A 13,716-nucleotide genomic window follows, 5' to 3' on the forward strand; every position below is an offset into this window, starting at 1 on the left:
AGCGAAAGCTTGACTTCATCTTTGCCAATTTGGATGCCTTTGATTTCCTTTTGTTGTCTGATTGCTGATGCTAGAACTTCCAACACTATGTTAAACAACAGCGGTGAGAGTGGGCATTCCTGTCGTGTTCCTGATCTCAGGGAAAAAGCTCTCAGTTTTTCCCCATTGAGGATGATGTTAGCTGTGGGCTTTTCATAAATGGCTTTTATGATGTGTAAGTATGTTCCTTCTATCCCGACTTTCTCAAGCGTTTTTATTAAGAAAGGGTGCTGGATTTTGTCAAAGGCCTTTTCTGCATCGATTGACAGGATCATATGGTTCTTCTCTTTTTTTTTTTATTAATGTGATGTATCACGTTGATTGATTTGTGGATGTTGAACCAGCCCTGCATCCCAGGAATGAATCCCACTTGATCATGGTGAATAATTCTTTTTATATGCTGTTGAATTCTATTTGCTAGTATCTTATTGAGAATTTTTTCATCCATATTCATCAGGGATATTGGCCCTACAGGACAAATGAACTAATTTCTTCAATAAATACATGGCATGAAAAGAAAAAAGGAGAAAAAGAGAACTGTTACAGATTTAAAGAGATTTAAAACACATATCAACCAAATCAGTGTGTGAGCCTCAGTGAACAAACCATCCATATAAAGAAATTTTTTGAGACAATCTGGGAAAATTAGATACAGAGTAGGTATTAGATGAGGAATTATTCATGTTATCGGGTGTGAAAATGGTGTGTGTGTGTGTGTGTGTGTGTGTGTGTGTGTATTAAAGTTTTATCTGTTAGATTAGAGATACCGCTGAAGTATTTATAGTAGAAATGATAAACTTTAAGCAATTTCCTTTCAAATATTCCAGCCAAAAAACCAAAACAAAAAACAATAAAAAGCCAGAGCTGGAGGGGGTGGGGGATATGAAAAGAAGAATAGCAGAAACTTGTTGTTTGAAGCTGAGGGATAGGTCCGTGGGTGTTTATTTTAGTTTTCTACATGCTTTCAAGTGTGTTTGAAATTTTCCATAATCAAATGTTTTAAGGAGTTTGAACTTTACTGTGTAGCACCAGGAAAGCTGTGAATGGTTTTGGGCTGAGAAGGGGGCACAGGAAGGGCTGAGTGGCCCTGGTGACAGTGTGGGAGATGGCCAGGGGGAAGGTGGATGAGAAGTGCGAGCTCATTTAAGACCTTGATTAGGTCTTAAAGGTACAACTTTCCAGTTGTAAAATAAAAAAGTCATGGGGCTGGAAGGTACAGCATGGCAGCTATAGTTAGTAACACTGCACTACCTGTTTGAAAGTTGCTAAGAGAATAAATCTCAAAAGTTCTCATCACAAGAAAAAAATGTTTTGTAACGAGGTATGCTGACGGATCTTAACTGGACTTACCGTGGTGATCATTTCACAATATATGCAAATATCGAATCATTACGTTGTACACCTGAGACTAATATGATGTCGTATGTCAGTTATATCACGGTATTAAAAAACACCCAAACAAACCTTAATTAAGGTGGTGGCCATGAGAACGGAAACTTTTTTGAGAACAGATAGAGGAAATAATAGCAAAAGAGGAACTCTGGTACGTTGGGGGTACAGAAGTGAATCAGGTGCATTGTGTGGAAAATTCCCTTCTTCCTCTTCAGTAAATAGCAATCTTTGTCCTTAAACCACTGCACTGGTATTACAGGACGAAGAGAAGAGGAAGAAGGGGTCTTCACTAGAGGAACTGAACCGGCTCTTCATGCTGCAAAGTAGAAAGCAAGGGGGAAAGGAAGAGTTCTGGGTTTGGGTTTTGGTTTTTATTTTTCTCTCCCTTTTTCAAAAGGAATTACTCTCATGGTTTCAGTATGAAATTTTTTGGGTCCAGTGATTCATTTTGATCATCCTTTCTTGTTTTACTGAGGAAATGGTTATAATCATTGTCAGCGGTCCCATCTGAATCATTTATGATATTAGTTAAGATAGATATTATTCATTTGTGAAATTGAACACTTTACAATAATGTGTGTGAGGTTAATTAAATGAGTTGAAATGATACAGTCTGGGGAAATAAAAGTTGAACTATAAGTTAATGAAAGCTTAGATTTAAATACATACCTTCTGATTTGTCAGCACAAATATTAAAAATAAACTTCAGATAGAAATAGAAAGTAGCAATTATTAGAGATTAAAGAGAAATGGTAGTTCTCTGGCCCTCTACAACTCAAAGAAAATTAACACTTCACACAGGAAATATTGGTGAGGTCTGATATAAACAGGCCCTCCGGAGTGGAATACGCACCCCAGAGGATAGTTTCCTGGTCACGTTTGCTCTCTTCTTCTTGATTTTTCTTTCTCAAGAAATTAACGCTACAAACTGCAGCCTGTAAGGATGGACCTTTTCCTGTGACCAACACCAGTCTTTTCTGTCTCAATTTAATGTACCTATTTAAAGAGGGCTGAGACAGGTGGGGGGAAAAGTCTGGAAATACAATGAATTCTTTACCCTTACTCTGCATCAAGAAGGTGAGGGGACTTTGGAAATTCCCGGGAAGGATTTCCCATCCAGTCCACCCAAGTCAGAAAGAGGTGAGATTTTAGTCAGGTTTGCTGCTGACTTGGGCCCAATTAAAGCAGAATTTCTTTTTTCTTTTTTTTTTTAATGTTTATTTATTTTTGAGACAGAGGCAGAGCATGAGCGGGGGAGGGGCAGAGAGAGAGGGAGACTCAGAATCCGAAGCAGGCTCCAGGCTCTGAGCTGTCAGCACAGAGCCCGACTCGGGGCTCGAACTCAAAGACCATGAGATCATGACCTGAGCTGAAGTCAGACACTTAACCGACGGAGCCACCAACGCACCCCTAAAGCAGAATTTCTAATTCATGCTAGCTGTTGTAAAAAGCTCTCAGGAAGGAAAGAAAAGGAGAGAAAAATTCCTAGCTAAAAGCAAGAAAGATGGTTTTATTTTGCTCAGGGATGCATAGCTGAGCCACTGGGTCACAGGACAGATGGGGGTGGAGGAACACATGGTTACGAGTCTTATTATGGAAAAGCTCGAACTACCATCAGCGCTTGATGGAAATGAGTGGGGGAGAGGTAGCAGCAGTGTCTCTAACAGCACTGCCTCCCTTATTACATTATCCAAAAAGATAGATAACTGAGAATAGGCATCCATTATCTCTCTCTACAAAGGGATTAGTGTGGGTTGCAAGAAATTAATGGCTTTTGAGTTATCACAGAAATACTAATGAATGTCAGGACCAGAGATGTAAAGCAGGTAAAATTGGCTTTTCTCTGCCTTATTTCTCTCCTTTTCTTTTTTGGTTTGCTATTTTAAGATCTGGATCTGTGTTGGGTTTATTTCTTTACTTTTTATTTTTTCCCTTCAGCCAAGATCAGAAATCATGCCCTTTGGGAGTGTGATTTGTCTTCTTTAGGGAATGACTTCGTTAGTTTATGACTGTCTCCAGTGTGTATCAGCAAGAGATTTAGAAACATCTCAGAAATGAAAATCTCTGTCAGGGAAGAGTGCTGCCTCTTGCATGGATGTCATTTGCATGCCTGATAAAAATATCAGGAAGTCTCCCAAGTCACAGGAGACTAAACTTGTATACATTGCAGCTAATTGTTGATTAAAGATGGCACAACCAGGGGCGCCTGGGTGGCGCAGTCAGTTAAGCGTCCGACTTCAGCCAGGTCACGATCTCGCGGTCCGTGAGTTCGAGCCCCGCGTCAGGCTCTGGGCTGATGGCACAGAGCCTGGAGCCTGTTTCCGATTCTGTGTCTCCCTCTCTCTCTGACCCTCCCCCGTTCATGCTCTGTCTCTCTCTGTCCCAAAAATAAATAAACGTTGAAAAAAAAAAATTAAAAAAAAAAAAAAAGATGGCACAACCAGATAAACTTGTGAAACAGGGGAAGAGAAAGGAATTATATCTACTATATGCTGGGCGTTGTGCTACAAGCTTTATTTCTCATTTAATAAGTACTTTCTAAGAGCCTGCTATGTAGTAGGCATTGTACTCTGTGTTGTAAAAAAGGATGAAAAGACACACCTCTCCTCTTTCCTCAGTGGAGCTTATAGTCCAATGGGGAGGAGAGACTTTTTTAAAAACTTCAAAATTGTATTTATTCAAAAATTTAAATAAACTATTATAATACAGCCTGACAAGAGTCCATCAAAGAGGAATAATAGGGATACCTGATACTGACCCGGGGTGTGTGTGTGTGTGTGTGTGTGTGCGCGCGCGTGTGCAGATGAGGGGTTGAGGGAATCGGGACAGGGTCTGTTCCTGGAAGACAGGATGGCTAAGTGAAGGGTAAGTGTGTGGTAGCTAGTGGAAGCAGTAGGAAGGAGCACTGTAAGCAGGTGGTAACAGTATAAGCGCAGTCAGGCTCAGAGGTGAGAGAGAACTGCTACCTAAGCAGAGACCTAAAACATGGGCTGGTTGAGTCCAGCCCTGGGAACTGGTTACAAGACAGAAGGCTCATGAACTGGCCTTGAAGACTAATAGGGGTATCTGAGAAACAGGAGTTTATGAGAAGCATACTTCATGCTCTGTCCTCTCCATGGGTGGTTCCTGGCTTTACTAAAACCCAAATAATGTGTATTAGCAAGGAGTTAGGTCAAGAGATAGGAGGAATATTCGCTCTCATGTATTTGGTTTTCTGTAGAATATTACCTAGAAAACATGAAATCCTGGTGAAGTGCCAATTATTTCATGGACCCGTGGGGGAGAGTCACAGTTTTCCACACAGACCTCCGCATGTCACACTGACATTGCATACCACCCCCCACCAATACTTAATCTTATGCTCATAATTCCACCCTAGGTAGGCTATTGTGGACCTGAGATTTCCCCCCAATTACATCTTGTGAATTGTACTGTCTTGGAATTGTACTACCTCTACTGTGTTTAGTTTGAACCAGAAGGATGTCATTCCCTGATCTCTGGTTTCTTACACCTGCCTTATCGTCTCCTTGAGTTCATTCGTATCAATGAATTAATACATGGCTTCTTTTGTTTTTCCTTTCTAGAACACAAGCAAGCATTCCCAAATATTCTGAAGAAGGGGTACCTGGAGATCAGGAAGGACCATGACAGTTACTGGCAGAGCTGTTACGCAGAACTCTCACCCTACAACTTATCCTTCTACAGCCTAGACAGCAGTGGCAATCAAGCCCTCTATGCCACCTGCCAGCTTTCACACTTCCAGAGCATTTCCGTGTTGGGCAACCTTGAGGCCAGGCTGGTGGATACTGTTCTGTATGACAACACTCAGCTCCAATTAAAGGCAGAGTCACCGTGGGAGGCTTTGGACTGGGGGCAGAAGCTTTGGGAAGTCGTGCACGCCACGGTGCCTGGTTACGTGGGAAGGCAGGATGAGCTGGCAAACTCCCCAGGACTTGGTCATCACGCTGACTGTACACAGAACCATTGTTTACAGAAGAAATCCAGTGAGCTGCTCGCGCCATCACCTGTCTTGGAGAGCCCCAAACAATACCAAAACATCATCAAATCAGGGACGCTGTACAGGCTAACCGTCCAAAACAACTGGAAGGCATTTACTTTTGTGCTGAGCAGGGCCTACCTTATGGCTTTCCATCCCGGCAAGCTAGACGAGGATCCCCTGCTAAGCTACAATGTGGACGTGTGTCTGGCTGTCCAGATGGACAACCTAGATGACTGTGACTCTTGCTTTCAAGTCATTTTCCCCCAAGATGTCCTCCGCCTCCGTGCAGAGACCCGGCAGAGGGCTGAGGAGTGGATGGAGGCTCTGAAAACAGCGGCCAATGTGGCGAGGAGTTCAGAGCAAAACCTGCAGGTCACCCTGAGGAGCAGACCCAAGGATCAGATGGGCAGGCATGAACTCAGGAAGAACAAGCGTCAGTCTGTGACCACCAGCTTCCTCAGCATTCTGACAACCTTGTCTCTGGAACGAGGACTCACTGCTCAGAGTTTCAAATGTGCAGGTATGAAGCAAATTTTTAGTCTAAAGCTCCCTAAAGAACAACCTGAATCCTGCAATTGGAATTCACTATAAAAATCCCCTCGATGGGCTAGTCACATGTACCTTTTGTTTGAAAAGCATCTCTCCTTCAAGGAGTTTCCTACCGCAAAACGTCTGTCTATCTTCATGCCATGCTGGTGAAGTCAGTAGAAGGAGATAGGCTATACGCCGCTGAGTCCAAATGACTTAGCCGAAGCATAACCAGACTAGAATCTAGGCTTCTTGCCTCTGCTGTGATTCCATTTCCTCTGTCTTTTTAAATAAAGGTCACTGGGAATGTGGATGTCACAAATTGTCTCACAAGAGATATTCAGACCCAAAAGCTGACTGCTGACACTTCTTACCGAAAAAAAAAAACCAAAAAAAACAAAACAAAAAAAAACCCGTCTATAGCCAGTAACTGTCATTGATCATGACCTTGTCAAATCCTGTTAAGGAAGAATCTAAAGTCAGCCCTGACAGAAAATCTGGAGGTGACTAACAGCAGGGTAGATGATGATTCAGCAGATGACCTCTGAGTCATGATGGGCCTGTGCCTCATCCTGGGGAAGCCCAGGGCTTCTGAAACTGCTATGGAAGGGTGAGACACAAAGTAGAGTTGAAGGCCAATTATCTGTTATTTCTTAAAACCCTATTACTGCTTCTCTCTCCTACTTCTCTCCTACTTCCCTTTCACTTTCCCCTGAACAGTAAACTAGACAGAATAAAATCTTCCCTAAACCAAATCTATGTATCTACTAGAAACTAAATCAAATTACTTCCCTTTCACTAAACTCCACAATTTGGGACAAGAAATTTTCCTTAAGGTAAATTTACCATGAAGGTAATCTAATTGGAAACCTGATTTGGAAGATTTTAATTCAAGTGTGTCAGATTGAAGTATGTTATTTAAAAGTGAATGGGACACTCACCAGCAGCCAAGACCAAATTTTCAATTTTTGCTTGTTCCTGCATTGAAAGCCAAATAGTGGTGGCACAGGGAAAATTTGAATTTAGGTTAGTTGTGATGATTCCCTTTTCTGTTGAAAAATAATGTACCTAATGAGGGGATTAAGTGAATCATCCCTGCTTTCTCTAGAGGGGCTCTGTAACTGTGGAGCAGAAACTCGAGGGGTTGGGTAGGAGAGACCAGAAACACTGAGCCGGTAAGGAAGCCGCACTAGGTGATGTGCATGTATCTGCAGGTGTGAATGACCTTGTGTGAAGTCAGTCAGCTACTTTTGCAAAATGGTTTTGAAATAGGGGGCCACTGGCTTTACCATAGTTTGTAGAAATTACTGACATTTTAGTGTCTTATTAGTGCATGCGTTATATTTCAACATTCAGTCACTCAACAATAACTTATTGATGCTGATTCTGGGAACATTCTGGAATCATGATACACTTCTGTGGCTTTGGATTGCTGATAGGGTCAACAAATCTGTTGTGTTATTAGAATCAAGGAGAATAGCTGAGCCTAGTTCTCAAGGTAGAGACTGGAATCGCTGAGTTGGGAAACTTTCTAGTAAAAGGGGGAAGAAAAGTCTCAAGGGTTACACAGGGATTGTCACCTAGTTGACCCCTAGTCCACCTTTCTCTCATAAGTTTGCTTCCTGACGGAGGGTGCACTGCCCGCGTTCTGGACTTCATTAGTAGCGTTTCTAGCACTCAGAGGAAGGAGAAACACAGGTACAGGTAGCATGCAGCAGGTCCATCACATCTAGCAGTTGGAGAAATGAAAATGGGAAGAAGACAAAAAAGGGTGAGTAGAAGAGGCAGGGAGAAGGAAACTAAGTAGAAAAGAACAGGGGAAGGATTACCGAACGGTCAGGGACAGAACTTTTTGGCAGCTGCTTTACTTAGGTCCTGTGTTTTAAGATGTCTCCCTGTGCTGTCTAAATGTCCTCACTGTTTGGCCTGGTTGGAGAACAGGTTGAGGATGGGTGGTAATAGGGAATCCAGGAGGCAAGAGAAATGTAATCTGAAACTCATTTGCCCTGCTTAGCTCTTACCTTCGTGCTTTGGTTGGGAGTTCTAATAAGGCACGGTGGGGGGCAGGGGGGGGGGGCGGTTCTAATTTGGGGTGGAGAGAAGTCAATCCTAATTTGTGCAGTATGGCCGATTCCAAAGTAGCAATTTTTATTTCCTTTCAGTGCCCCTTCAATCGGAAAATGCTACGTTCAGTTGCTTTGTGGTACACATGGTTTACCAGCTTGCTTTTCATTTTCCCTAATTCCAATATGCAATACTGGTTTCCTACCCCAGGTAGGAATACTCCATCTCCTGTAGGGGGCAGAGTCTCAAAAGAAAAAGGCTAAAACTCTTTAAGCAAACCTCTGAATGTTTTTTAAATTTCTTGGGAGGCTGTTCATTATATTAAAGATTATTATATCAGATGGAACTTTAAAAATCGATCTGTTTCTCACAAACACAATCTAAACCAGCCGTCTGTTCATTTAGTACTTGTGTCCCCTAATGTTTCATCCTTGTAAAGATATGCATTCGGTGAAAAAGCTGGTTGCATAGTATGTTTATCTTCTAAAATGGCAAAATGTCCATTAAGTTGTTTTTAGTTCAACTTGGCATTATCTATTATTTTAAGGAGAAGCTAATTCAGAATATTGCATGGTTCTAATGACTCTCTTTGAATATAAGTTTTTATGTCCACTTAGTCCCTACCCCCTTAAATATTTTTTTGAGGATTTATTTATTATTCCCCGTTAAATACTTTTGATGAAAAAACTTTACAAGGGGACAGTTGCACGGAGTAGCTCTTTATTGTGATGTCATTCGGTTGCAATCCAGGCGAGCTACAAATGTTGGCTTTAAATCTACAGATTAGTGCAGTTGGCCTTATTTCATTAAATTCTTTCTGTAGGTGAAGAATTTTTGATATCCTTTTTGGAAACTTAAAGAGCCCCTGCAGAGAAAATGGACCATGACCATCCCCAAATGCCTGAGGTTATGGTTTTGAAAATACATGCTTATGCGTATAACTTTGTATCTCTTAACATGTGCTTGAACTTTTTATAGTTGTATTTGATTATGTGTGGTTTGTTCCATGGCTTCCTCTCAGCGCCACGGCTGCCTCATTCTAGGAAGCCCCAGTCACGGTGGTCGTCTTGTTGTTCTGGAACCTACCTTGGTCATTCTTGCCTTCAGGGCCTTTGCACTTGCATTTTTTTCTTCCCAAAAACATGCCTTTGAAAATGAAGCTCTTTCATTCATCCTACCACTTACCGTGTGCCGAGTTTCTTCCCATGTGCCAAAAACTCAGGTGCACGTGGAGGAGTCTTTGCTCTAAGAAAGCGGCTGTGCTCCTTGCCCTCGTGGAACTTGCAGTCCGTCAGGGGAGGCGGACGTTAATCCGAGAATTACATCATGAAGGGCGTACGGCAGCTGTGACGAGAGCTAGAGAAGTGAGGCCCACACACTGGATCAGAGAATGGCCAGGGGTGGTCTCAGGTAGAACTATATGAAATTGCAGCTCTCCAGTCATTTTTGACCCACAAAAGGAGTTTGATAGGGTTGAACTTAATACTTGACCCTGAAGTCCCAGAAGGTTCCTGAGCAGAGAAGCATACGGTGAAAGTGGGATTTCAGAACATTTCATTTGGTGCTGCTTTAGTACAACTTTTCAGAAACACCTCTGTGGAAGTGATTCTTCAGCGAAGAATCTGGTTGGGATTCGAAGTTTGGTTTGGCAATGAGGCGTCTGTGGTATTAAAATATTAATGCTAAAACAAATGATTATGTGGCTTATTAAAATATTTATGAAGTATGTAGCTATAAGTGGTTCTAAATTAGGTTGTTCACAAAATGCTGTATAAATCGGATCATAAGGCAGCAGTCCTGTTTTCTTCAGGAATTAGACGTGGGCACATACCTGTTTCCCCTCAGAAGATATGTGGACTACATACAGCTATTTTTCCTGTAATTTCCCAGCAGTCAGGAAACCTACCAACTGAGCACTGTAAGAAAAGGGCCCAGGGCCTTGTGTTAGGTGCCGCTGCCACTAAACCCTTCCTTCTGTCCCTGCTTTATAATCTGGGAGTGATATCAGATGGCCACCATGGGACAGTGTTCCTGATTCTGAACTGAAGCTGAAAAATGTTAACAGAAGACACAGCAAGAAAAACAGTGAGCCGAGGGGATCCCCTCCACCCTTTCCACACTGTCAGTTTTATGGTTTTACTCCTTCGGCTGCTGTTTAACCTCTTGGGACTGCTGTTGGTAATTACATCTCTCTGGCATTAAGAGCTTTTGCTTTCCTTTTTTTACCCCCAGCCCTTGGGAGGAGTAAGCCCAAGGGGGGGAAAAGTTTTGCTGTGAATTCTTCAGCCATTTAGTGCAAATTCCTGTAATTACCGGCATTGTGTCCTCTCTGAATGGCACATAATACAGCAGAAGCCATTCCTAATTGAGACCTTACAGGAGGTACAAATCCTCTCTTTGTTCAGCCTGACAAATTAGTGCCAGAAAGTGGCAGGGTCCGAGTGGGAATCAAAGGCAAGAAACACAAAGATGGAACTTAAGGCTACAGTAATAACCCTCTCTTGTCCTGAAGGGAAAAAAGGAATGGCCAAGGAAAAGATGAAGTTTTTTTTTGTTTTTTTTTTTTTTTTTTTTTTTTTTTTTGTTATAAATTCCCTTGACATGACAGCACCTCGGGGCTGCTCTATTTATTTAGCAAAAGTGATTAAATAGTAATACAACAGGGCCGCCCATTGTTTCCCTGGGTGCCCCTACCTCACAGACCCCTGCTGCCTCGGCTAATTGATTGACAATGAACCTCTGATAAAGAAGTATGTTGTTAGGACCTAGGTGGGGGGAGCACTTTTTCTCTCTCTTTGTGTGTCTGAGCGAGTGTGTGTGTGTGTGTGTGTGTGTGTGTGTGTGTATGTGTGTGTGATTTCATTTTTGTTTGAATTGCACTCTAGTTTTTCTTTGCCCCCACCCCTTCTCGCCCCTTCTGGCCCCTTCTCTCCCCTTGCCTTTTTTCTCCAGAGCTTTTCGGTGGCTGCTCCCAGAGGATACAAACAGGTAAAAAGGAATGAGAATTGTAGTGCAGGCTTTTGACAAGTTTATCTTTGGAGCAAACTTCCTCCTCTCCCCCTGCTCCGTTTAAGACAGAACTGCAGTGTGAGAAGAGTGAAAAGGAGAAAGGGGCTGATTATTAGTACTTCAGGGTCACAGAAGTTTTTTCTTGTTGTTATTTTCTCATTTGTGAGGATGGATGTCTGAAACTAGTCTTTGAACTAAGATTTTTCTCTTAAATTCCTTACTCAACTTTGAAAAACATTTACCCACTAATAACATTTACATGTTGGGGTGAGGGCGGCTGTGGAGTAAGAAATAACCATTTGAATGATTTCGTCTCTCCCCAGTTCCTGAGAAGCCGGGATTGGTTATTTGAGGGTGGAATCTGGCTGCTGGGGGCGTAACTCCGTCCCCCCAGGACGCTGGAAGCAGTGGGAAGAGGCCTAAAGGCCTCTAGGCAGATAATTAATAGCCCCTGGTTATATATGCTCAACTAGCTGAGCAGAAGCTAAATCCCTAATTTAACTCCGTTACAGCTGCAAAAACAAATCATTTCAAGCCCCTATGAAAGCAAAATATATTAAACAAACAGTATCGACCTTGTTAATACCACAAGGCATTTCGTCTGATAAATGAGGGCGTCTTTCTGGCAAAGGCCTATTTTATGACATCGTTTAGACATAAAGTATACCTTTACCCTGGTAATACAAGCATCCCTGATAGAAAGTATGGAGTGGTTAATTATTCATTAAATAGCTGCCAGTCTGGAAGTAAGCAACATTTCTGAGTTGGGGTAGTTACTTACTGGCCTTAGCATAAATCATGCAGAATAGCAATTCTTAAGAAAAAGAGAAATTGAATTTGGGAGCTGATTATGCATGTGAGTCTAGGTAAAGAAAGATATGTGGGTTTTTAATGAGGGAAGTTGTATATTATGCTCTTGAAGGGGAAAAAAACTTTTAGCATAGCCAAAATCTGTTTTGATTCTCATGTGAAAAATTAGGGCATCCTCTAGTAGCCAAAGTGCAAGATCTGCTAAGGAAAAGAGGGACAGAAATAAAAAGAATTGACTTTCCTTGATATCTCCAATTCCTATCTTTAGTACTGTCTTCAAATTTGTGTCCCACTTGCTAGGAATGATGATAATAAGGTGAAGATTTATTTGAGTTAAGGAATAGGAAGGTAGCCAGTTGGAGGAGAATAAGGCAATAAAGAAAAACTTAGATAGTCCCCTCCAAACACATAAAGAGCTTGGATAAAAGAGAATTTTTTTTAGTTTGTTGTTGCCTTTTTATCTTGTGTTGTCTTCTTTTTAGTGTATTGAGTTGTTGTCTCCCAGAGGAGAAGTCTCATATGTGTGTGTCCTGAAGGGCTAAGTTTTATTTCCCTAACCTTTAATATGACCATGAAAGGGTTGCTGATAGGCAGATCTTTCAGTGGAGTTCTGGCGATGGGTTCATTTCAACAAGCATTTATTAAACCCCTCATGTGCGCCACATACATGCTCTGCCAGGTACCTTGGGATATGCAAGTAGGAGTAATGTGCAGGCAGTGCTCCTTAGTGATTTATAGAATCCCCTCCAAGAGGACATGGGGCTTATAGGGGGTGAACAGGGGAATGGGACTGGGAGGTAAGGGGCTAGGCTGTCATGGCCACTGGCTTGGAGTTCCACACACTCCCTTTCTGGCTATCGTAGAGAATCCCTGTTGTAGAGAATTTGAAAACTAAAGAGTTAAAGTAGCGTCTCTTCCCACTTCCCCATTTTATTTTATTTTTTAAAGTTTATTTTGAGAGAGACTGAGTGCATGTTCATATGGGGGAAGGGCAGAGAGAGAGAGGGAGAGAGAGAGAGAGAGAGAGAGAGAGAGAGAGAGAATCCCAAGCAGGCTTCACGCTGGAGCCCAGTGTGGGCTAAGTCACCCAGATGCCCCTCACTTTCCCATTTTAAAATTCATCCTTAGATTTCCTATAGAATTCAACTCCAGGAAGTCTCCTTGGCTTTTACTACCCATCTATCAAAGATAAAACTTGAATTTTGGGGGGTGCCTTGGTGGCTCAGTCAGTTGAGCCTCTGACTCTTGATTTCTGCTCAGGTCATGATCTCATGGTTCGTGGGATCGAGCCCCATGTCTGGCTCTGTGCTGACTGCAGGGAGACTGCTTAGGATTCTCTCTCTCCCACTCTCTCTCTCTGCCCTGCCCCTACTCATGTGAGCTGTCTCTTTCTCTCTCTCAAAATAATTAAATAAATTAAAAAAAACTTGAATTCTTGTTATGGGCTCATTGTGTAATAGGTGCTATGGGAGATGTAAGAGAAGCAAAGATATGGTCTGGACCCTCACGACTCATCCCCTGGTTGAGGATGCACAAAGGAAAATGAGGAATTACTGGACAGCCAGGTCAGGTCCATGCCCAAGCATTTGGGCTTTTTTTCTTTTTTTCCTGGGACAGTGCCCATAGGCATTCTGAATGGTCAGGTTTGACACACAACACAACCTCTGACACAACTAGGCTGTCCCGAACCCAGGTAATAGAATGGTTTACCTTTATACCAAGAAGGTTGGGAAAGCACCAAAATCTGCATGTGGTGTGTGCCCAGGCTGGCTTTGAGGAGTTCGGGCTGTGAGACCTAGAGTTAGGAGGTTGTCTAAAACGAAAAAACACGCCAACAGGCCCTGTGGTGGTTCCATGTGAGCTAAGTGTGTTTG

The 13,716-nt window shown here is 42.4% G+C and overlaps 1 protein-coding gene across 8 annotated transcripts in view; it reads left to right on the top strand.

Annotated features, from left to right (window-relative positions):
- Positions 1 to 13,716, top strand: part of PLEKHM3 (pleckstrin homology domain containing M3) — a 198,264-nt gene that overhangs the window by 41,130 nt on the left and 143,418 nt on the right. For all 8 annotated transcript variants that reach the window (XM_047082243.1, XM_047082242.1, XM_047082245.1 and 5 more), the window contains one exon: positions 5,016 to 5,951. In XM_047082243.1, coding sequence (XP_046938199.1) covers positions 5,016 to 5,951 — 936 coding nt within the window. The remainder of the gene's footprint in view (positions 1 to 5,015; positions 5,952 to 13,716) is intronic.

The sequence above is a fragment of the Lynx rufus genome, unplaced genomic scaffold (genome assembly GCF_022079265.1).
Source record: "Lynx rufus isolate CCGP_SWC_20201006 ecotype Redwood Valley unplaced genomic scaffold, mLynRuf1.p SCAF_2, whole genome shotgun sequence".
NCBI classification, from domain to species: domain Eukaryota; kingdom Metazoa; phylum Chordata; class Mammalia; order Carnivora; family Felidae; genus Lynx; species Lynx rufus.